This window comes from Lagopus muta, chromosome 3, assembly GCF_023343835.1.
Source record: "Lagopus muta isolate bLagMut1 chromosome 3, bLagMut1 primary, whole genome shotgun sequence".
Lineage (NCBI taxonomy): Eukaryota > Metazoa > Chordata > Aves > Galliformes > Phasianidae > Lagopus > Lagopus muta.
In genome coordinates this window covers 26,376,068-26,401,513 of record NC_064435.1, presented here as the reverse complement: position 1 = coordinate 26,401,513, position 25,446 = coordinate 26,376,068, and the positions used below count along the sequence as shown (strand labels likewise).

Genomic DNA, 25,446 nt, shown 5'->3' with positions numbered 1-25,446 from the left:
TATCTGTGGAATAGGAGTCATGGTGTTTATGGGGAAAAGTGGCATGTATGGTGGAGGAAAAACGAGAAGTGATTTCTAGGTTGTGAAACATGACTAGGCAAGCAAGGGGGAGGGAAGTCTAAAATATGCCATAAAACTAACTGTTGAATGTGTGATTCCAGATATGCAGAGGAGCAGGCTCCACATGGGCAGAACTTTGTCACGAGTTGTTTCAGAAACTGTCTTGTGGGCTGCACTAGGCATGAGGACTGAGAGATCAGAGGTAATGATTAGTCCAAGATATTTCGCTGTGCAGTCTTTGATTAGTCAGCCAAGGTGAGAGATTTATGTGTGCTGAGTACAGCTTGGAAATAGCACGTTTAGGATCCGGTAAATGATAGTTCTTTTGAGATATTTGCCATGTTTGTAGAAACACTTTAACATGTTTACGTTTATTGCTCAGAGATGCCCTTAAATATATTGGGTACAGGAAGGATCATAGAAATTTATCAGAAGGTGGAATCTGTGAGCAGTATTTTCAGAGTAGTTTAAAAGTTGAATCTTTCTTGCAAGGAGAAAGTCCTCCTTTGATCTCTATTTGTGTGTAATCAGTTTCTGAGGTGCAATTTTACCAACGTGAAAAGGAAATGTTTAATTTTTACTTTCCTTCAATGATACATAATTACTGTTTTTCTGAAAGGAATACAGCTACGTCTGTGAAGTTGTTGCTTTTTTTTTTTTTTAATCAGAAAGAAATGCGTTCAATTTGCTATAAGTAATTGAGAAGAATACTGTAGCTTTAGTAGAGACATAGTGAGAATATATGCAAACTTAAGGGGTCTTGGTGTTAAAAGTGTTCACTTAAATTTAATGATACTCTTGAAATTGGCGATTATCGCCATTATTATTGTTGATAAATGGTGAAATAAATTTTCGAATCGGATTTGCATTGAATAGAAATTCTATTTTCAATTCTTTTTGAAATCTGAATGGAAGGAAGTTAAGAAATTTTTTTGCATTTGACATGAGAATTGTTTTCGTTCTTTTCTCGATTTTGTTCATTTTTATTTTTACAACAAAAATCTTGCTTCTAACTGTAGATTTTTAGTGTTATTGGAGAGGAGTCATCATTCCCCCCTCCTACTCTCCCTGCTCCTCTTCTCCCTTCCCCAGATTCTACTCCTGATTTTGCCACCACCTGAAACTGAAAACAGGTGTTTTTATTGTGTGCTGTTACAGTACAGGCACTTTTGATACTGTGAAGATAAAAGTTTTTTAGGTGAGTGGTGATTTCAGGAGGCTGTAGGGATCAGAATCTCCATTTAGTGTGATCCACGTGCACTCCTTTAATCTTCAAGAGTGTGCAATGTGGGAAGAAGTGATGTTCTTGTCCATGGTGGAGCCTGCAGTACAGCGTGACAGGTGGAGGATGTGGTAGCTTTTATTACAAAAGAGACAGCTCCAGGGGTTGGGGAAAATAAAAAATATTCACATTTCTCGTCCTGCTTTTGGTACCTCTTTCTACAGGAGGAATGAGGCTGTGCCTGCAACGCTGTCCAATCCTGAAGATAAGAGTTTGTATATGTAGAGACAGGAGAACACAAGGGAAATGGCTGAAGAGTAGAGAACAAATTGGTGTTTTTAATACTGTGATAGTTTGCAGATTTAAATGGATCATGGTTGTATTCTGATAGCTATTGATAATCCTGCAGTTGGGTAGTTTGTTAATCATTCTGATTAAAAACTTCTTAAAGTTTCTAATCTGTAGGATTTTATAATAAAAAATAACATGGCCTTGTTTACACTTTTTAACAAGTAAGAGTAACTAATGTCAGCACTATTATTTTCCCATGACTCTTCAAAGAGCCATGTAATATCTAGAAATAACAGTGATGATTTTAAGCCTTAATCAATAGATTCAGTAGCCAAACTAGGCATTTGTTTTGAGTAAAAATCACAACAAGTAGTCAGGCACTGGAATGGCTGCCCAGGGAGGTGGTGGAGTCGCCATCCCTGGCAGTGTTCAAGAGGTGTCTGGATGAGGAGCTACGAGATATGGTTTAGTGCTTGTGGTAGCAATGGTAATGAGAAGACAGTTGATGATCTTATAGGTCGTTTCCAACCTTATGATTCTATGATTCTATAATTTGGGAGCTGAGTTTAGCAGTAAATGCTGCCCATAGGACACCTTGTCCACTGGTTGTTAAGTCTTGCACTTTTGTGAATATATTTTTTAAAGCATTTTTCTGTTCATCTTCAGCAGCTATTTTTCTTTCCCATGTAGGTTTTCTGGCAAATAAGATAAGAAAATTCTGGTGTTTTCCTTTTGCCATCTCTGATTGTGTAGATTTCTTACACCTCTGGATCACTGTTATCGCTTCAGTGACTTCCTAAAATCTCTGTCTCCTCCCCTCCTTCATCAAGATTGGGCGACTTGTTTAGTTTACATTTAGATTATTTCTAATTTGAATTTTTCTAAGTTCAAGAAAACTTTCACTTCAAATAAGTTAAAAATGTGGTGGTATAATCACATCCTACTGCAAATTTGTTAGTCCCTCTGCTATGTGACTTCTTTCCTGTCCCTGCTTAGTTTCATCTAGTGTGTGTTTATGCTTGTTCTCTTTGCTGCATCACTGCCCTCTGAGAAGCTTGAGGTTTTGTTTTTGTTTTTTTTGTAAACAGTTTTCTTTTAATTCAGTAACCTTTATTTTTGTTTTCTTCATCTTTTACTTTCAGTCTTAATTATTGTTAGACTGCTCTGTCTTTATTCTCCCAGTAATGCTTTACACGTCCTGCCCTTGTAGAAGGCAGTCTATCCCCAGTATCTTACATAATATCACTACTACTATTTTTATCACTACTTGAAATGCTTACATGTTAGATTGTTTTTTTTTTTTTTTTTTTTTTTAAATATATATTTCTGTGACTACTTCAACATAATAATTTTCCTGTTAAAGGACACTTCCTGGTGGAATAAGCTTTTGTTGGTACTTCTCTTCTTTGCTCATGCAGCAGCATTTGTCCTATATCCCGAAAAGCCTTCAGAGAGTAATGGGTGTCTCTATTTCAAATCTCTAGATAAGAATCTTCATCTTGTATGATATAACTTGGCCAACTTTTCTTCCTGAAGGCTTTGTTTACCTCAAAGAAAGTCCTGTCCAACTGTTTTTACTCTGCATGCATCAGTCAACGGAGTGCCTTCATTTATTTGTTTCTTTGGATCTTCAGTGAAAATTACAAACATGATGCGAGTGGGCTCTTTCTTTATCCATAAGAAAGAACCACCTGGATCAGGGCTGATTTGTTCAAAGGTGAACTTGGATAGTTACTGATTAGAGTAATGGATTAGAGTAACGAATAGCTGTCTAAAGCATTGTCATGTTTTGTGGGTTTTTGTGTGCGTGTGTGTGTGTGTGTCATGGAAACATGCAGTCCCACAGCCAAAGCAAGCCTCACTTTGTTTTATCTCCTTGCTCTGTTGGTATCTTCCTTGCATTGTAATCATTTCTTCCCAGCCATTATAATTGTATTTCCCTCATGGGGAAAGATAAAAAACTGTGTAGAGAATCCTCACTTCAGTGTTACAAGGATGTGGGTAACACATGTATGCCAAATTCAGTTTGTAGCTTAGGAGCAGGCAGAGCCAGTAATTCAGGTTAGAGCAGGCTGTATGCCTTGCAGATAAATCAGCACTTGAAACCTGAGTAGGTTAGACAATGAACAGTGTACCATGTCTGAATGAGGACTTTGACACATTTTTCTTTTGTTGTTTTCATTTATTTATCTTGATTTGCGCGCCGTAGGAGTAGAATTAAAATGCAAACATTTTTAAAAAGCATAAAACAGCAACTAGTACCTCAAAAAACCATAGCAACAAGGAAAAAACCTGTAAAAATGATGCTAATTTGATCAGTTACAAAAAAATACCTAATGTTTACGTTTATGATTAGGACTAGAGTGCAGACATTGATTTCTTGAGAAGAGTTTGAATTACGTTGCCACAGAATTGATTGCACATGTTGCACTGTAATTGACTTCCATATCAGTGATCTCTAAAGTGAAGTTTGCAAGATGATCCGTTGAAACATGGAAAGAAAATTCTACAGCTTGTATGTATATTTTATCTAAAATGAAGGGAATACAATGCTAAGGAGAGGTCAGGAATTCCAGGTCCATATGCTGGAGCATAGAAGAATGTGACCTTGCTGGAAGAAGATGAAATCTGGGAATAGTTAAGCAAACTGTCCAGTTCTGAGCTGTCAGTACTAAGGACATAAGGACGTATTTGAGACAGTGTAATGCAATGCCATGAAGATGTGTAAGTGACTGGAGCACTTCTCTTATGAGGAAAGGCTGAAAAATATGGAACTGTTCAACCTAGAGAAGAAGAGACTAAGGGATCTCATCAATGTATACAAATGCCCGAAGGGAGAATGCAGTGAGGATGGAGCCAGGCTCTTTTCAGTGGTGTCCATTGCCAGGACAGGAGGCAGTGGGCACAAACTGGAGGACAGAAAGCTCCCTCTAAATACCAAGCAGCACTGCTGTGCTATATGGGTGCTGGAGCACTGATACAGGTTGTCCAGAATCCGTGGAGTCTTCCTTGGAGATGTTCAGAAGCTGCTTGGATGTGAGCCTGAGCTGTAGGTTCCTGAGCACCCTTCTCTGGGTACTCTGTTTGGGCAGGGGTTGTACCAGATAGCTGCAGAGGTCCTTGCCAGCCTTGACCGTTTTGTGATTATAGATGGGGAGTGGGAGAGGGCGTTGTGTGAGTGAAATTAAGCATCAGTAATGTTTAATATATGTATTGACACTGGGAACGTCATGTGGTCCTGCTTCTAGTAGCATTGTTAGGGATCCAGAGATAAGGGAGTGTTCTGCAACACTATGGGGTTCACAGTGTCACTTGCACTTCTTCATTCACTTTCCAAGTATTGCAGTTCCATTTGTACCTGGTTAGTTGAAAAGGAGGATTGAATAGATGGATCCAAAGACACCACGGATTTAAGATAATACTGATAATGTGAGTACAAGTAAACAACAAGAACATGGCAGAGCAGATGCTTCTCCTGCTCCTAGCATGAGATTTTTGTTGACCAAATTATGAAGTAAAAATAATGGCAGCCTGATCAGATCTAATGAGAAGTAAGCAAAAGAAAAATCAACATTATCAAGGAGGCTGTTTGAAATATGGATGTATCTTCACAATCATTAATAATTAATCTCATCTGAAATGTATATTGTACCTTAAGATATTAGCTAATGTAGGAAGATTTTAGCTAATAATATGAAGCACTGTCATGACCAGCAAGGCATTTAAAAACTGTGCATCTGAAATGTGAAGGTCAACAGCTACACTTTTCTCTGCATTATTTAAAGTCATGTGATAAACAATCCAGTACTGTAGAATTTTTCACTAAATTTAAATCTGTAGATGCCTCTTCTGAGACTCTTAGATAATAGCAAAAGATAAAAGCTATGTACATCAGGAAGACACTTGTTCTTTCTGCTGTGGTAAAAATGTATGAAATAATGCATGGGAAACAACATGGCAACAAACCAAAATATGTTCTTCTGTCAGCAATTGCTGTTAAAAAATCCATAGGAAATATTACTGAAGATTTGAGGGGAAAAAAAAGTACTGGAACAAATTGCACCATGTGTGAGATTTGTTATAGGGTTGATGTACATATAATGAACATACAGATGTTTCTAACATCTCAATTTATTGTATTTGCTAGATTCTATTTCTGTAACAAAACGTAAAAGGAACTAAGCCACTAAAGGAAAGATATACCAGAAAAGATATATTCTTATCAGTAAATTACTTATCTAATAGAAACTTTTTTTTTTTTTTTTTTTTTTTTTTTAATAGAAATAATGTGCAAATGTAGTCACTGGTAGAGTGTCTACATTGTCAGATATTGTTTTTTTTCAACTAGGTAAGGTTGTAGAAATTAAATGTGAAATTCATTTGCTGCATCAGGATATTGTAGAAAGGAGTTTGGAGTCAGAAGTTCACATGAAGTGCTGAAGGATGTGACTGACACAGTTAATAATATGAAAGGAAACTCTTAACAGCAAAGTCTTTACAGTGTTTGCAGTGACACAAGGAGTGACCATGAAGATCTTTTGTATGATGCAGAGGTTTGCTGATTATCTCATGGCAAGAGTTGTTAAACAATGATTAGGCATCTGTTCAACTTTTCTGTTATGAGAAGTGGTTGTCTACTTTAGCAGATGCATAAAAACAACAACAAAAGGTTGTGTGACCCTTCCAGGTAGAGGTAATTCTTTAATGGCGAGGAAGTAGCTGCTTTGTGAAAGAAGTTTGGACTATGGAATGTTTGGAAAGTAGATGTTTTGAAATGTTCGTGATTTTGTTGCCAGAAATGATGCAAACATGTCACCCATAAAAGCTCTTACATTTAAAACTGGAAGCAATTTCATAACCTATTTTAAGTTTTTCAAATGAAGATTTTCAGTGGGTTTTTGACCCACTTGCCAAAAACAGAAAAATGAAACAACTTTGGTTTGATTTTCAAGAACTGATTTTTGCCACCAAGGAAGATATAAACTGACCAGCCATATACCATGAAACATGTTTCATGAGTGGGAATGAAAAATGATTATTATGACATAGTAAGTGCAGCCAATGGTGTTCTTCCATTTGGGTATATGCATCTTTATGATTTTTCTTCTCCAGATATGACGAACGTTAAAGACAAGTATTGAAGTTACACTGAGTTTATAACCAGGCCTTCAAGTGACTGTTTTATAAAGTGATAAACCAACATTAAAAAAACAAACAAACAAAAAAAAACAACCACCACATAAACGTATTTTATCACATTGCTCTCCCTGAGAAATAATTGTATTTTCAATGGAAGTTTTTTATTGTATCACTAATAAATAAAAAATAACAATACTCTTTATTTCTTCTTTCTTTTGTCCTTTTCAATTTATGTTTTTGTGTGTTTTATTATATACAAAATATTTTATTAGTGCATTCATATAATTTTATAGAAGTGTGCATACCAGGGGTGCGTGTTCAACACTTTTTTCACTGACACATGTACAGTCAGATAGGTTTGCATGGCACTGTTCCATATTACTGTTGTTAGCAGTTGATGTTCAGAGGCAAACACAGGGCATTCATCCAGACAGTCTATTTTATGACACAAATAGAATTGTCTGTTAAATAATATTTCTAGTTTTGGTGCTGCCTTTCAAGCACTTGAAGGTATGCCCTTCAAGTGCTGGGGGTGCCCCAACTCACATCAGAGCCACGGTGTGCTAGTTGATGAATGGTGGCATAGGGTGGTCCTTGCTAACTTCTTGCTGCTTTGATAGGTGAGGAAGGTGGGCATCAGTGGTTGAAAAAGCTGATGGCAGGCCTAGGAATAGATTTCAAATTGTCTAAATTGCTTATGTTGCTGCTAGGACAGCTTGGTTTTTCAAGCATGTATAGATTTCAGATGTTGTTTCCTTAAATTTGTTGGTGCTTAGCTCATCTGGATTATAAGCATACTTTCAGAGACAGGAATATTGATACTGCTGCTGTATGTTTTTTCTTTGCTTTAACAGTTGTTCTAAGCTTGGTAAATTGGTAAATGTAAACATTACTGAAGTGCCTCTGCATAATCAAAGGCAAAGCGTGACAAATTTTGCAGCTTTTTTGTTTTTTTTTTTGTTAACTAGTATTATGAAAAATTGAGTTGTCATGCCAAAGTGATGCTTGGTGTCTTGCTAATTAATTGCATGTTTTAATAAACTGTCTCCTTTTTTCTTTCTTTCTTTCTTTTTTTTTTTTTTTTTTTTTTTTTTTTTTTTTTTTAATTTAGGCTAAAGCCTAAACTTCTGACATGGCCACAGCCTCACCAAGAACTGATACAAGTAACAACCGTAATGGAAGGTTACAGATGCAAGTGACAGGCAAGTAGTGATAATTTGTGTCACTGGTTTTTAGGGGGAAATATTCTAAAAAAAGAAAGCTGAAGCAAATCTGAAAAATAGATCAGTATAATCGGCATTTTAATTCACTGGAAGGTTACAGTTAAGAGCATAGCTGTAACATACATAAATGAATTGAAGCTAGGTAGAAATGTTGAAATGAGGTGGATGACAGTTTAATGATCACTTCAAATGAGAAAAGCATGGAGATGCAATACAGCAGTAGTGACAGGAATTGTGCTAGAGAAGAAGTAATTAATGCCATATAATCTGTACAGAGAAACACCTATTACTGAAATTATACAAGAAATATTGGCAATTATGGGGAACTGCAAGTAAAAATGCATGCAGTGTTGTGGAAAATCTGTGGGAAAACTGGAAGGGATTGCAAAATCTGCTGGCCATTCAATAAAAAGCCTTTATATACATATGTATGCATGTATATATTATGTTATTTTACCACTGATAATACATAATCTGAACTTTTCCAGGGATCCAGAAAGAATCTGGGAACCCTGAAGTAAGAAAAAAATATATGATCGGGAATGCATTTAAGTCTATCATGAGCAAAACTTGGGAAAAAAGTCAGTGAGATGCTATGTCGTTAAAAAAGTTACATCCAAAGAAAGATGCATCATTGTGGGTTGTAGAAAGGTGACTGGGTTATCTGAGGAAAAAATGCATTGTTGCGCTGTCCCAAAGTGGATATTTTGTTAAATTAAATGAGGAATCCTTTGTGGGAAAACTAATAAACTGTGTATAAAGATAGAATGATGGATTGTCAGAATCAACTATAACTGATAGCGTAGTATATGAATGGTGTATGAACAACTGTAAGAAACTGAGTTAAATAAACAGCCTGTAACTTCAGGACACATATGCAGAAATTATCATTCTGATGTCCCGTTCTGTTTTGCTCTATAAGTACTCTTGTGTTTTCCTGGCACTGAAACTTCTCTGACTTCAGGAGATCTGGTTCAAAGACTGAAATGGACAGAAACCTGTCTGATTTTTTGGCTTGGTTTTCTGAAGGGTTAATTCTCTATCGGAAAGCAATCTCAGAGATATATGGGAGGCTTAAGAAAGAAAGCGTAGCCAGCAGGTACATACTGCTGTGAGTCCAACCATCTTTTCTGGAGCAGGTGCCTGAAGTACCATTTGAAATGTTGGCAGCTAGGCTGCTGTTGGTTGTTACAGTAACATTGTCAGCTGGGTGAGGAAACAAAAGAATAGATTTGTATTCAGGAACACTGAGGATCTCACCAGAGATTTGGAGAATAAAAAAAAAAATTGAACTTTTTTGGTCAGTTGCAGTTTCTAATTGTTGAAGATTTAGCTGAAGCCTGAAGTTCATCTGCAAAATTCTTTAAATAGGGGAAATTTGAGAGCTGATTTCTTACTTTCTGTGATGTGTTAAACCAGAAGTTAATCACACAGGTGGTACAGGTGAAGAGATGAAGCTCTGCATTGAGGTTTTGCAGTGAAACATACATAGCAGTGAAACATTTGTAGCAGTGAAATTTTGAAATAGGCTTAAATTGCATGTACCTTTGTAAATATGCATAATTTGAAATAATGAAGCTTCTGTTCAAGAGAATAGTTGGATGAGAAAGAATTGTGAGAAAATCTAATAGACTGTATGATTTTCTTTTTTTTTTTAATAAAATAATTGTTGTGCTGTCTTACCCATCCTGCCATTACACAGTGAAGAGAACTTACTATGCTTTGTTTGAACTACCTGACAAAGTAGTTCTTGAAAATGAAAGGTACCATTCTGGGATTGACCTCTTTCTGTTCAGCAGAAGTAGGAGTGGATGAGGAACAGCATTGCTGTGCTCTGTTCCGTACGCTTTTTCTAGTACGGTACTTTTTCTCGTTTTCACTAAGTGTGGTGCTGAAGATAAAAGCAATGCATTTTATTAGTTTCTAGTGCCAAACTGAAACGGAAAAAGAATTGGTTTGGAACAACTTTCTACACTGAATTAACTGCAGATGGAGAAATCAAGAAAACAGCAAAATCAAGTAGTTCTTCAAATCCAAAGTGGGATGAACAGCTGACAGTGTAAGTAGATTTATTTCTTTACTTTTATTTTGATTATTTGGTACTATTCATTGGCCTGCCATTGTAGGCAAATATTTATTGAACTTGGCTACCTACATGACTTTTTCTGGCTTTTGCTGACTATGTGCAGACATAAGGTGATGTTTAATGAAAATTCTTTCTCAGTGTTTATGATGTTATGAGAATAATATATATGTGTATGTATGCGTGTGTGTGTGTATTTATACTTTTTTTTTTTGGAGGAGAGTGTTCTGTGTACAGTTGCTGTCCACAGTATGCCCTTAATACTTATTTGCACTGTGGACGTCTCGTGTTTAAAATTCTCCTCTAGAAGATCTTAGTAGTTATAATTATGTCATTCTCAACTTTGAAAGGAAGGAATCCACAACTTGTTGAGCAGGCTACGAGGAAGGTCACATTTCCTTTAAACTTCCTAATGAGGGGATGTGATTACAAAACAAGTTGCTATAAAGTGGCTGTGTAACTTTTCCTAATACTCAAGTTGCTTAATGTGATAATGGCTTAATTTGGTTTACTGTACTATAGGTGCAGGAATACCTGAATACCACTCTGTGAAGAACTGGCAAATCTTGCACAGTGTAATTGGCTAGAAAGCATTATTGCATGAACAACACTGGGTCTGGTAACATCACAGCTACTTTCAAAAGGCACTGAGTGCTGTACACATTATGGTATCTGACCTATCTGTGTGCGATAGCCAGCTTTGTTAGTTATAAGAACCTAGTTTGGTTCTGGAGAATGGGGAGTGGCACTGCATACCTAGTTTTGGGGAATCGTTTACTTGATAACACTATTATTTGGTAACTGCAGATCTGTGGCGAACCAGGTAGGGTGGTTCCTGTGTCAATCTTCTTGGTGTTTTAGGTTTAGCAGAGCTTATTTAACCCTCTGCAGTATTGCAAAACTGAATGGTATAGTCTTGGACCTAACAATGATTTCCAGGAGTTATAACTAGCACAAGTACTGAGCTACCACAGAGAACAGAGCTGCTGTTGTGGAGACAGGCTTGATTTTGCAGGATTTGGTGGCTTGTTAGAAGTGAAGTAATTTGTACATAGTACAGCCAGACAGACGTTCCATCATCAATATTACCTAGGATGTGTTACTTACAGATAAGGTATTCTGGTCCACTTTTCCTAAGTCTGTTGGAATGGTGTTATTGATTCAGTTGACCAGTCTTCCTTGGGATAAGTGAACTCTCCAATTTACCAAATTCCCCTGACCTGAAGGGGGGGGGGGGGGGGGGGGGGGGATCTGCAAGAGCACCAGCAATGTATTCTGTGTGTATTTTATTTTATTTTTAAATCTGATCTTGTAATAAGATTTCCATTAGAAGCCAGCCTATTCAAAACACAAAAATATACTTCCTTATAAATTTCTGCAAAAATGATCCATGCTGTGTAATGTGTTAAAGTGCCTATAGAGTTAGCTCTAATGATGAGGCTTAGGGACAGTTTTTAGCATTATTTTTAGCAATGCTGATATACCTTCACTTTTGTAGTGCTGGCAGGTATGTGACCTTGGACTTCTTGCAGTACAGGGATTCTGCTCTGTTTTTCACAGCCAGGAGCACTCTTGTTGTAATGGAAACTGTTCTATGAGACTTACTTTCCAGGACCTAACATAGGTTCTTAACTTTCCTTCTTGAGCAGGAGGGAGATCATTGCTAAAGTTTGTAATAATATTACTGTAATTGGGGCTTCCCTTCTGTTTCCACTATAATTTCACTATTGGATTTTTTTCCCCTCTGATTTTTGTGCATTATGGTTTTTATATATATTTGTGGATTCATAAGTAATGTTTTATCAGCACTTTCATGGCAAGCTGACAGCTGTGGTGTGGGTTCCTGTTTGCAAGTAGCTGATTGGTTGTATTTTCGTTTCTTTTTCTAATACATGGTGTTTTTCTTCCCAGTGACAGACAAACTACTTTTACTTACCATCTTTTTATTCACTTGAAATTGTGTTAGAATGTATTTAGAATTCTAGAATAGTGAGGAATAAGGAAAATATATATTTCAGAAATGAGATATGCTGTTATATAACTGAGAGTTGAGCTTAGTTTAGGTTATTCTGATACTCCCCAAATTCCTTATGCTACTTCTAGTAATGTTCTTTAAGCTTGATCTCAAGTATAGATATTGCAGTGTTTACAGTGCTTTATTAATTAAAAATTGCCCTTCACATTATGAAAACTTTTTTCCACGTAATTAGTATCAAGAAATACAATAAATATGAGAAAATGAATTAAGGTCAAACACTCCAAGTTAGAAAAATGAATACGTTTAAATCTGTATATATATATATTTAAAAATGTATTTTATATGCAGGAATGTGACTCCACAGACTACGCTGGAATTTAGAGTGTGGAGCCATCACACTTTAAAAGCAGATGCTTTATTAGGAAGAGCCACTGTAGACTTGAAACAAGCTTTGGAAATACACAATAGAAAATGTAAGTTATCCTGAAGGATATTTTAAGTAGAATTGTTATAACTAATCTTTATATCAAAACTGGCAAACAAACTACTAACTATATGTGTAATTACAACTGATTTTCAGTTGATGTCTTTACTTGTCTCTCCTGGACATGTCTAACTGTGCTGTTGAGAACAATTGAAACGTAATAATGAGATGTATAATTTTGAAGCAAATACCACGGTCCAAGTCACTACTAAGTAAAAGCAGTAGTAATTAAATAAAATGTTTTGTGGCAAACTAGTATGTAATTTGCTAGAAGATCTGTTTTAATCTTGTTTTTAAAAGAAAACAAGAAAAAATCTAATGCATTTTTTTACATTGTTTTTCTTCTTTGAATAAATATTTTTCTCTCATAACTTAACTGTCCAGAGAGCAGTAGAAACCACTGATACAAGAATCAATTGAGAACTTCTTTTGAGAACATGAGTGATTGTGGCATTCTGTTACTTCTAACATTTGTTGTCTTTAATAGAATTAAAACAGGTCTTCTTTATTTTGCTTTTTAAACTTTTTTTGTGAATACAAGAAGATGGTGAATCCACACTTTAAATTCCACTCCAGAGTGGCAGTAGAATTCCAGCTAAACCAGTATTTTGCACAAGTTTGATACACCAACTTGAAAGCTCAGTTTAGAGAGGTGGAAGAAAAGATAGTTTCACAAATGCTTCATTTTTCTGATTCTTTGAGAAAATTGAAACAGAATCCAAAATCCAGTGGAATTTCTTCAGCAGTACGATGAAGATTCTGCATGGGATTCTGTAGTTAAGCAGAAAATCTGCTTTTTTAAAAAAAAATAAATAAATAACAAAGTCTAATGCTATAAAAATAATCCTGAAATGTCAGGATGAAAAGTAATTGTAAAACTTCCTGTATGTTTTTCCTGTATGTTTTTCATGTGTGAAATTTTATGTTTTGCCTATATCAGAAACTGTATTGTAATAATAATAGCAAAAAAAAAAAAAAAAAAAGTTAAGATTTTATTACTGGAGATCCAGGATTTGTGCACCCAACAACTTGGCAGATTCTTTCAGGATATGGTTGGCTGTGTTAGCTGTACGTTGCACCAAAGTTAATTTACCTGCTCTGCTTCTGATTTTGGTGTGTCAACAGTCCAGCACACACTGAATTACTGAGTAATTCAGTGAAAGATTAATCTGGTCACTCAGTTATTGATTGAAATGCAGCAGTTGAAAGGCTCTTTACTGAAGATATGAAGGGGAAGTCTAAATGCAGAAATTTCAGAATTAGTGCTGTTACTTTCTCCTACTCAATGCCACTAGCCTTGTATTGCTGCCCACACCCCTCCCAGCTTTTTTGCAGGCTCAGTTGGAGTAAAACCATTGGTCTGATTTTGGAAGGTGACCTTTTAAAGTAACAGAGAGTGAACAAATCACCGTTGCAGTTTATGAGTATGCTAGTTTAACAGCTCTGTGGTAGGCTAGTTTCTCCTCCCCCTCCTTTCTCTCTAGACCAATAATTCTGTAGTAGATTTGGCAGCTTTGTGCTTACTCCAGCAGTTTACAGTACTGTGAAATCCATCTGTAGAGTCACAGTGGGTGTTTACTAAGATTTGCTGCCTGACAGTATAGAGTTCAGTCTTCTTTTCAAAATGACTCTTAGGATCTCAGTAACGTCTTGGGCATTTGTGGCAATAACTGATGCTAGCATTCTCTGTTCTTATGTTTCCTATTCATTTCTGATGTTAAGAACAGAAAACATATGGAAGTGCTGGCTTAGCGCATGGATGTACAAGTTACACAGTGAGCTTTAACTTTGGCTTGAAATTCTATCAGATTGAGGGATACAGGCTGTTACATCTTGAAAAAATAATCCTTTAATCTGAGACCACAAATACTAAAAGGCCTTAACCATTTTAACCTGATTAATGTGAACTCAGAGCTTACTTTGTTTAGTTGTCTGACATGTAGTTTTAAATGCTGAACTAGTAATGGTTCATTTAGAGAGAGTTATGCAACATCCACAGCATGTTTAAACTCTGGATTATGTGTCTCTGTCTATACATCTGTGCATTTCTTATCAGTTATATTGAATTATTCTACTGCCTCATTAATGTGTTTTTGTTTTTTTTTTTTTTTAAACTCAAAACAAGGTTTTTTGGTGAAAATATTTTCTCATTTAATTTTTGGTTACTTGAGATATTTTCTGTTGCTGTTTAATCCTGGGAGTTGTAGTCTATGAAAATGCACTTACTAAAGTTAAAAAAATAAAAAAATAGAAAAAACAAAAAGGAAAGACTGTGCAGTTTTTGTATTTATTCTTTCCTCAAAGTGATGTGCTTCTCTACTGTGTCTTAGAATTACTTTTGGAAGGTGTTACCACCTTCCTATGCGAAATAAGCATACCTACCACCACCTATGAGAAATAAGCATAAACTTAGGTTGTAGAATAAGGTTCCCTGTGATTTGTCACATATAGTATTTGAATGTGTCATTCACAAGTTGTTTAACTTTAAGCCTTCTTGTGTTATGTAAGTAGTGCATGATTTCAAAAGGGCTTAGTGGAAGTAATAAACCTGGGGAGTCATTTACAATGCAGTACTGAAATTATATGGATCCTTTCGTATACCTGAAGCATACTGTATAAATAAGCTATTTATTTTTACATTAAACTATGCATTTATGCACAGCTGGTCTGAGTTTCATAGATCCTTAGTGATTTCTATGTTATTCAAGTCATTGGGTGTGACATTTTGCACAGATATATTTTTTGTGCAAATGTGTCTTTTTTTGTTGGCAGTGTTTTTTCAATATTGCTTAGGATTTAATCTTTCCTTTATTCCTTCTCTCCTTCTCTTCCCCTACCCATCCCAACTTCATATATAGTGGAAAAGGTGAAAGAACAGTTGAAATTATCTTTGGAAAACAAGAGTGGCATGGTGCAAACAGGCGAACTGACAGTCGTGTTAGATGGTTTGGTTGTTGAACAAGAATCTCTTACAAATCTCAGTTCACCAGCAACCAGTAAGTTGAAACAATTCAGTCAATATTTTGATGAATACTTCACACAGATTTAGTAGAGTATTTGTATTGATTTCTTTTTTGTTGTTTGTTTTTACCGTTCAGTAGAAGTTCAGCAAAATGGAGAGGCTGTGCATGAAAACAGAGATGCTTCGGCAAGAAGTGCATCAAGGTTGGAATTTATTTTTGTGTTTTAGACTGTATGTAAAGTATATCAGTTTTTATCAGTTGACATTTTTTTTGTTTCTAAAGTACAGAATGCATTCTGCATCGAAGCTGTTAATGGAAACAACTCACCATCTCCTACACATGTTGCAGCCAGACCCAAAAATCTTATCTATCAAACTCTTAATTATTTTACCATAGGTTTTAGAAATATAGTTTGTTTAACAATGACATAATTCAGCTTGGCAATAATTAAATTTACAATTCTGGTTTTCCTCTCCTGTTAAAACCTGCTTTCCATTAGTGCATGACTACCTTTTTAATGTGTAGCCCTCTGAAAATAGATTTCAAACGGCTTGAATTTTTTATGAAATCCTGCAGATGAGAGTGGCACAGGATGGTTTTGTATACTTTGTTCATTTGTTTTCTTTTCTGGTGTCTTACGAGCAGTTTCTGTTCATGTCTACCAACTTTTTGCAATGTAGTATCTGAACGGAAGGAAAAAGAAAAAAGCCTAAATGACTTCCTTCTCACCCAGTTCCTTTTATAAGGTTGAGATCAGGAAGTTGTTGAACAGACTTGTGCTGTTTAGGAGGTAGTATTCAGAATGCTGAGCCAAAGAGTTTGCCAGCTTCAACCTAACATGGTAAGAAAAAGACTTTGAAGCCACCATCTTTTTACCAGCTCATGGACTGCATATAGGGAGATAGGAGGCTCTTTGACTTCTCAACCACCAGTGAGTTGAGCAGGCCAGTATTCATATCAATGGTCTGCCAGTTGTCTTGCAGTCAATGCAAACAATTTAAGTTTTTTACTTAAAAGTTAGTGTGAATAAGTGTACAGTCACTATACATTTGAGTGACAGGACTGCATTTATCCTTGTGCATGTGATTATTTTCTTTGTTCCTCATGCAGTGAGAGAAAGAGTTATACTCATAGGTGGTGCTTTGGGATGGTCCCTAAGGCATTTTTGGAAGATGTATGCATCAGTTGCTCCCACTCAACTCTCTAATATCTCATAAAGTAAAGCCACAGTGGAAATGGGAAATCTTTTCTAAGTGTTCTGAAGTTCTTCAGGATTTATGCCTTGTTCTGTAATTGTTTTTGTCTTGCACTTGACTGCTATCTAGGCTGCAAATGTATAAACTATTGTGAATTTACTTATGTTCTTTGTGTATTTCTTTTGTATGCTATAGTGTAGGATTTCAGTTCTGTGCATAACTATTAAATGTGTTTGTACTAATATAAGCTGATGGTTTTTTATTTTTATTTTTACCAAGGTCTGCTTGTGATGTTTCTAATGGGAATGACAATCAAGTACCTTCAGACTCTGTGGTACAGAATGCATTCTGTATCGAAGCTGTTAATGGAAACAACTCACCATCTCCCATACATGTTGCAGCCAGACCCAAAAATACACCTGTACCAAAACCACTCGGAACTGAGCTTGTCAACAGCACTGGTAGGAATGGGAGAATTATAAGAACGTTTGTGTTAAAGCTTTTTGTCTAATCGAAATTAATCTGAAACTGAATCACTTTTTCTGCACTTTTTAAAATTATATTTCAAGAAATATTGAAAGGAGTGTCTCTGGGCTTTAATTTATAATCTTGTATTTCCACTCCATTATTTTTTCTGTAGTAGATCCATTATTAAGTGTACTAACTGTCATACTTGCCTGTGAATTCTCATATTGGATGAAGTAAGAAGTAAAATATCCAGAACTTCCTTCTCTGTCCCAGATTACCAAACAACATAACTGATTGTTGGGGGAAAGACTGAGATTTCTTTCATATAATTCATTTGAATAACTCCAGTTAGGCTTCTTTTGCTATAGGATAAATCTGCTGCTTAGTGCTGTTAGGAACTGCTGTGCCTAGAGTTAAAATGTAGACACATTTTGGTTTCTGTTTTTTGAAAAGCTATGCTGTTTTAAAACAGATATTGGCAAAATAGCAAATTTCACACTTCTCTTAAACACAAAAACTTTGGTACTTATCCTAATTAGGGGAAGCATATGGTACAGTAAAGGAATTGAAAAGCAGGTATTTATTTTTGTTCTTCAGGCAAAGCTTTGTATCTGATCATGACTATATTTTTAAAGCACTTGCCTCAGCTGATTGAGTGAGATTGCAGTGACAGCAGAGGAAAAAGATACTCCTAAATAGAAATACACAAGCTGTTAAGAAACAGGAGAACAGAGACAGTTAAGCTTCCTTTAATAGAGTGGAAAATATCAGAATGGTGGCAAGATGGCAGAAACAATGATAAACTTTAAATGGTAGTAATTAAATTAGGTCTCTGTGAACTGTATCTCTTTTTAGACAACTTGAATTTGATTCCTCTCTCTTTTCAGTTGAAGGCCAAAGGGCATATGTATTATTTAAGCACTGTTCTCTTTTTCTTCAATTGCTAAGAGATCTGTTTTAAATTGGAATTTGGATAGAGTAATTGCAGTAGTAATTGATTTGTTCAAACAGTAATATTGATGAAATCATCACTGAACTTGCATTGAGACAGTTTTAAACTACTGTATTGGTTAGTGGAGGCATTTTTATTTTTAGGAAAAACATAAAATGAGTCTTCAGCATTTGTTGATCATATGGTTTCTTTTTTTTTTTCCTCTTTCCTTAGCAGAATTGTAATTTTTTATGATGTTGCTGGAACTGCTGTTTTAAATCTAATTGGTGAGGTAATCAGCTAGTGTATCATAGAATCATCGTAGAATCACAGAATTGCCTGGGTTGAAAGGGACCACAATGATCATGTAGTTTCAACCCCCCTGCTATGTGCAGGGTCACCAACCACCAGACCAGGCTGCCCAGAGCCACATCCAGCCTGGCCTCGAATGCATCCAGGGATGGGGCATCCACAACCTCCCTTGGCAACATGTTTTACGTATCTGTTTTGGAGATCAGCTTACTAAAAGAGCTGATGATTTGTCAGTTATTCTGATCCTAACTTCATTCTGTCATTCCATTGATTGTTTTATGTGGATGAGTTGAAATTACTTTTTTAAATGAAAGTTGAAAGTTAAGCTGGCTTTTTTCTATTTTGATAAAGTTGTTACTGTAGCTAAAGCAGACATTTAAAGAAAACTGATCAGATTGTCTGTACTAATGATTTTTTTTTAATCTCATGCTTTATATGTTGTTTAAATATTATGAATTCTTGATATATCTTGTTGTAGTTAATCTGTTTTATGTGAGCTGGAAGTAGTGATATATTAGCCTGGAATAGCTGTGTTCATGAATCAGTGCCTTTTACAGACCTTACACACCTCCTACTGCTTCTACAATCATGCTTGTCAGTATGCATTGTAAGCAAATATATGTGGCCTAGTGATAATTCCTTAAAGAAACTGACTTGCTATTTTGAATATATTAGTGATTACTGCTTAATTGTGGTGTTTTTTTTTTTTTTTTTTTTTTTTTTTAATTTGTGCATGTGTTTTTAAAAGGAAGATGAGACTTACAATTTGCCAGTGTCTGTTTTTGCTTTCTGAGAAAGCCGGCAAATGTTGACATTACAGCTATTGCAAGTAGTAAGCAGTCTTGATTTTTTTTTTATTTGTAAGAGTACTGTACAGGATTAAAAGAAATGAACTCTTTAAAATGATGAAACACCATTTTGTAGGCACTAGGCTAGAGTTAAATTTTGCACATTTCTATCAATAAGATTACGAGTGTAGAGAAATCTTAGTATTTTGGCCTCAGTTCTTAGAATTGGAAGCTTATAATGTGCTGTCAGTTAGAAAACAACTTGAAGTGTGTGTTGCATATGGTATTTTATCTTGAAGAAAAAGATTTAGAACTCTAAAAGAAGTATAAACTGGCAAGCTTAAATATAATTGTCACTGGTTGGTGTTGACTAGGGATTCAGAAAATGAAAGCTGTGAATGATATTTCACTACTTCATGCAATGTCCTTGACTTTTAATGGGGTCATATTGACTACTGTACCTGATTTCACTGGTTTGAGGCAAGATCTTATGCTGAGATACTATTCTGCTAAGATCTGCAGATGAAGAAGACAGACTATAGCAGGGTGTGTTGTGACAGGACAGTGGGGAATGGTTTCAAACTAAAAGAGTGGAGATGTAGATTGGGTATAAGGAAAATGATTTTTGCAGTAAGGGTGGTGAGGCACAGGAACAGTTCACTAAAGATGTGCCCCATCCCTGGAGACACTAAAAGTCAGGCTGGATGGGGTTCTGAGCAACCTAGCTGTAGGTGTCCCTGTTTATTGCAGGGGAGTTGGACTGGGTGTCCTTTAAGGGTGCTTTCCAACTCAAGCAATTCCATGGCTATGACTGGTATTGATGAATTGCCAGCCAAATGGTCTTGAGAATACTAAAGCCGCCTTAGCCCGTTTTTCCTCCCAAATCTGTCTGCTTTAAACCTTCTGTGAGATTATGCTTGCATGAATTAAAAAATTTACTTTGATTCTACTATAATTTTCTTAAATTTTTAGTCTGTATCAGTTGCATTAGTAGACTGGATCTGCTGGGATGGAGTTAATTTTCTTCATAGTAGTTTGTATGATGCTGTATTTCAGATTTATGAGCAAAATCATGCTGATATCACAGTTGTGCTTTAAATGCTGCTGAAGTGTTTCTTCACAACATGAAGTCCTTATGTGTTTCTCATTCAGCCTCTTCTTAGCTGATGAACAGATTGGGAGTGCTGGAGAGGTTGGGAGTGGAAGCATCCAGGCAGATAACCTGAACCAACCAAAGAGATGTTCTTTGTCATACAATGTCTTGCTCAGCAATAAAAAGGGAGAGGAGAAAGTTTGGGGTGGTTAGTCATCTTTCTGCATGGGAACTGGATTGCTGTCATTCTATCCATGGGAGGTGGTGAATGATTGCCTTCACATCCACTTATTTTATTTCACTGTTTTTGTCATCTTCTAATTCTTTTTGTACTAAATGTTTTTTTTTTATCTTGGCACACAAGTTTTCTTGCTTTTACTTTTTGTTTTCTCTTCCCTAGTCACGCTGTGGGTGGAAGTGAGTGAGTGGCTGTGTGGTGCTTAGCTGTCTATCAGAGTTAGCTCACAACAGTTAGCAAAATGCAATTTTTTAGCACATATTGATCTTGTTAGGAATGCTGGGGTGACTTTTTAATGTGATACACAAGATGATATTTGCTTTATTGTAGAATTTTGTATCTCAACTCCTAAAAGGGTAAAAAAAAAAAAAAAAAAAAAATCTGTAAGAGCTGCCTCTTTATTTCTGCATTTTGTGTAGTTAATTGGCTCACAATACTTTTCTTTCCTGCCATGCTAATCAAGATATTTTTTTGAAGTTGGTGCAAGTTCTCAAGTAAGGCAGTACTGTTTCTTGGGAAGTGTTTACTTTTTGCTAATCTAAGGAATAAGGTAAATGTTGTATTGAGCAAGGTATGCAGAAACTAAGAAATAACCTTCACATGGAAGTATAGAGAATGGCTTGCAGACTGTAAGTTTTAATTACAGCTTTAACTGAAGCTGTTGCGCTGTGACTTTTTGTCATCTTAGGCAAAAGTGTTACTTATGGCAAATTTTTTTTGAATCAAAAAAAAGGAATATGTTTAATGTAGTTTACTCCAAAATCTGACCAAAAAGTTCAACTCTTTGGAGACTGATATGCAAATTTTCTAATTTCCCATTTCTCAGTTAATGGTGAGACATCTTCCTCTGTACCAGAAACTGGTAATTCTTCTGTCTCTGAAGCTATGGTAGGTTCAGAAGCTCCCATGTCTACAGATTGCACTAACACTACAGCAGAACCTCAATCAACAGAAGAAGCAGCTAGCTGTTCTGAAAGCCACACTTCTACGCTATCCGTTGTGTCTGCTGGACTAGAAGCTTCAACTACTACAGACTGTGCTCAGCCTAATACCATAAACAGTACAGCAGCAGATGCAGCAAAACCAAGGGAATCCTCCTCAGCCTCAAGTGCATCAGGAGAGCCTGTAAGACAGCAGACTGTTAGTGCTGGCTCAGAACCTTTACCAGCAGGGTATGTGGGCTTGATTTTAACACTGTTATTGTGTTTTGTCTTAATGTGTGTACAGAGAAATCACAGTTTAATTCCCTACAAGGGCTGCCAGAGATGGGGTTATATGATCTAAAATGAGGTTTGTACTATTCTGTAACTGGCTGGTAGCTTATGTCCCAGAAACTAGCAGCTGATCATTTATTTTCTGTGACAGTAATATAATAGAGAAATTCTTGGGCATTATGGATATGAAGAATTTTCATTTGATATATTCAAGCTTACTTGGGTCATAATTCATTGCTGCTTTGGTTCTTACACTGTGGGTATGTAGTAGGGACTAAAATATGAAGAAACAAAAATGAATAAAATAGTCTAGAAAGTAGATTCTTGCAGTGTAGGTGTGTAACCAATTATATTAAAAATACAGTGTGTGTATGTGCTCAGAATAGCTAGAAACTTTTAGTTATCCCAAACAGAAACTACTGCTGTAGTCTTAAACCTTAAATGCAAAGTCAAAGATGAGCTTAAACATCAAATCAAAACATATTATGTAATCAAATAGATATCTGAATTTTTATTTATTTATTTATTTATATTGAGATCTACTTCTTGTTTGGGTGCAAAGATGTCCTCAGTAACTAGTTGAAGATGTGGAAGTTTTTGTGGTATTCTAAATATTATTTTAGCATCTTTTTTTAACACCAAAGTAGTTACTTGCTGGAAGAATATATACATTGTGCCATTGTGGCTGATCTTTCTGAGATCTGTCTCAGATCTTCCTGTATCTGCTCTCTCTGAAACAGGTTCAGTAAGTAATTAGTGACTTTTCACTTGAATTCCTGTAGATAAACATGAGAATGGGAATCTCGAAAGTCAGAAGTACTGCAGATACTTTGTTGAGCAGATGTCACAAGGTTCTTAATTTTCAATTATTTTGACAAAGGAAATCCTTTATAGGAGGGAATTTCTCTTATTTCCCCTCCCCACTTTTCTTCTTTAGTTATATGCTTTCCCATTGGCAGGGTCTTGAATTCAGGCCTATTGGACACTACGTCTGAATTCATTACTTTGCCATTGTTCCCTGATTGTGTTTCCTTCCTCACAAATTTAGTTGAATCTCCATTACATTTAGCCTTATTAACTCTCTAACATGCTTCTACTCCTCTTTTATGACCTTATAATCGTGGTATTTAAGCTCTTGAACTACAAAAGAATTTGTAGAAATTTTATGAATAGCAAGTAAGATGTTCTGCCTGCATTTTTAGGAGATAAGTAATTATGTTTATATGAAAAACATAAATCTAATACAAGTAAGGTCTTCAGTTCATTGTCTAACATGTAATAATGGGAAGGGAAATGAGGATAAATATTGCATCATGACAGTCCTCAGCAGCACAAATCTTGAATTGCTCATGTTTTATCCATCTTCATTGTAAGAGCTTTGCAACCAAAACTGAAGAAATAATCCCCAGGAAAATCAGGTAGAGACACAGGACAGAAAGTAGAAACATGGGAGAGTTATCTGCTAGCACACATTTGAGATTCACTCTGAAAGATCCTGTTGTTTATTGGATGAGACATGCTTGGAAATGCAAATAATTTGTTTCTAAACTTTTAAAATGAGGCATCCAAACCTGAGGCAGATAATCACTTTCATTTTCAGATACCTCAAATAGAATTTAGAAGTACTTCTGAATATCAGTGTGTGTTCATTTTAGATTCCACATCCCTTAAAGAAGCTTTTATGGTGGTACCAGTTCAAGCAGGAAGTAAATGTATCTTATATGCATTTTAGTGTGCATTGCCTTCAGTGTTTTAGAATGTTTTAGAATTGTTTTAGACTTGTAGGGTGTTCATTCAGTAGCAAAATGGTTTTTTTTGGCTTACTGGGAAATGAGCCCTAGGGAAATATTTTCACCTTGACTTACATAAAAGTCTTTTTCGTCCTGAAGGTGGGAGCAAAGAAAGGATCCTCATGGGAGAACCTATTATGTTGATCACAATACACGAACTACAACGTGGGAAAGACCACAGCCCTTGCCTCCTGGGTACTGTAGACTTTTCTTGATTTAAAGTTGATAATGCTGCTATGTTCTTTTTCTTCTAATGCACAACAAACAAACAAACAAACAAATCCTACTGTCTTGGTTTTAATGAGCAGCTCATTGAAAATGTATCATACATTATAAATTAAGAAATCTTAACATGCAGTTAGCTTAGAACTGTGTTAATTTCCATAAGAATATTGGTGTATGTATACGTATTTCATTCTGATCACTTGTTCAAACACAGCTGCTGAATTATGTTGTTCTTCCTTTAAAACTTCAGTGTTAAAATAATGAAGATTTTACCATCTTTATTTAGATGGCATCACTTGTGTAGTGCAGTGATTACCAACCTCTGATTCCAAGGCGATATTGGATTTTCTGTGAAACCTGCCAATATTGATCACTGTCACAAGAAATTACACAGTTAAAACTGAGGGTGACAGTGTGAGACAAGGATGTAATGTTTGCCCAGTGTGCTTTGCTCCCCAGCCAGTATAGCTGGAGAGTGCTTTTGTGTACTTTAGAAATTAAAATTATGCCTATCATTCCAGTACTCCATTCAAATAATATCTAGGAACTTAGCATAAAGAGAAAATGAGCTATGCAATATTACTGGAAAGTTTAGCTGTTAATGTTTGTGTTTCTTGATAGCTGGGAAAGAAGAGTTGATGATCGTGGAAGAGTTTACTATGTGGACCATAACACCAGAACAACGACATGGCAGCGGCCAACGATGGAATCAGTCAGGAACTTTGAGCAGTGGCAGTCTCAGCGTAATCAACTGCAGGGAGCTATGCAACAATTTAACCAACGATACCTCTATTCGGTAAATTCTCTATACACTTTAGAAACGAGAAGAGAGATACAGCTATATTTCCCTTTGAATTGGTTCCCTAATTTGAGCCACGTGAACTGCATGAAACTTAAGACTTTTAACGATAGCAGTAACTGGTAAAAGTAAAGCACTCCCTTAACTGAAAAGGAGTGTAAAACCTGTATTATGAGCACTTTATATATTAAGTGGCATTCAAAACTTCTTTAGTGATTAGGAGTCTCTCATCGGTACAGGTGGTAATTCTTTTTCTTTGAGCTCATTTTGAAGCTTAGGGAATTGGTTCAACTTCAAACATGGCTTTCCATTTCTCTCATGTGGTTACTTAAATCTACTGGTAAAAACTATCATGAGCAGTTTCAATGACTACATTAGCCTGGAGGAGAGAAAGCTCCACGGAGACCTCACTGTGGCTTTTCAGTACTTAAACGGGGCTTAAAAAAAATGGGGAGTGACTTTTTACCTGGGCAGATAGTGACGGGACAAGGGAGAACAGTTTTAAACTAAAAGAGGAGAGATTTAGATTAGATGTGAGAAGGAATTTTTTTTACTTGGAGAATGGTGAGGTGCTGAAACAGGTTTCTCAGGGAAGCTGTGGATGATCCCTGGTGATGTTCAAAGCCAAGGCCAGATTGAATGGGGCCCTAGGTAGCCTTATCTTGTGGATGGCAACTCTGCTTACAGCTGAGGAGTTGGAACTAGATAATCTTTAATGTCCCTTCCAACTCAAGTCATTCTGTAAATCTAGTATTGAGTTATTGAGACTTTTTTTTTTTTTCATTTCTGACTGGATAAACAGAACAGTTTTTTATGTTGTTTTCGTTTTGTTTTCGTCTTCCTTCATGGCACTTGTGTATCACTTTTCTAAACACTTCATTGTAAGACTTGGGTTCATTCTCTTATGTTAAGATCCAGTCCTAGAGACTTCACAAATGAAACACAGCTG

The 25,446-nt window shown here is 36.0% G+C and overlaps 1 protein-coding gene across 6 annotated transcripts in view; it reads left to right on the top strand.

Annotated features, from left to right (window-relative positions):
* Positions 1-25,446, top strand: part of WWP1 (WW domain containing E3 ubiquitin protein ligase 1) — a 60,210-nt gene that overhangs the window by 15,397 nt on the left and 19,367 nt on the right. For 3 of the 6 annotated variants that reach the window (XM_048938685.1, XM_048938686.1, XM_048938690.1), the window contains exons 2-10: positions 7,824-7,914; positions 9,856-9,994; positions 12,345-12,469; positions 15,339-15,476; positions 15,579-15,645; positions 16,919-17,100; positions 21,296-21,641; positions 23,573-23,668; positions 24,320-24,494. In XM_048938685.1, coding sequence (XP_048794642.1) covers positions 7,845-7,914; positions 9,856-9,994; positions 12,345-12,469; positions 15,339-15,476; positions 15,579-15,645; positions 16,919-17,100; positions 21,296-21,641; positions 23,573-23,668; positions 24,320-24,494 — 1,338 coding nt within the window. In that variant the 5' untranslated portion in view covers positions 7,824-7,844. Of the gene's footprint in view, positions 1-161; positions 263-7,823; positions 7,915-9,855; positions 9,995-12,344; positions 12,470-15,338; positions 15,477-15,578; positions 15,646-16,918; positions 17,101-21,295; positions 21,642-23,572; positions 23,669-24,319; positions 24,495-25,446 lie in introns of those variants that run through there. The other 3 variants (XM_048938688.1, XM_048938689.1, XM_048938691.1) reach the window with 3 other exon arrangements.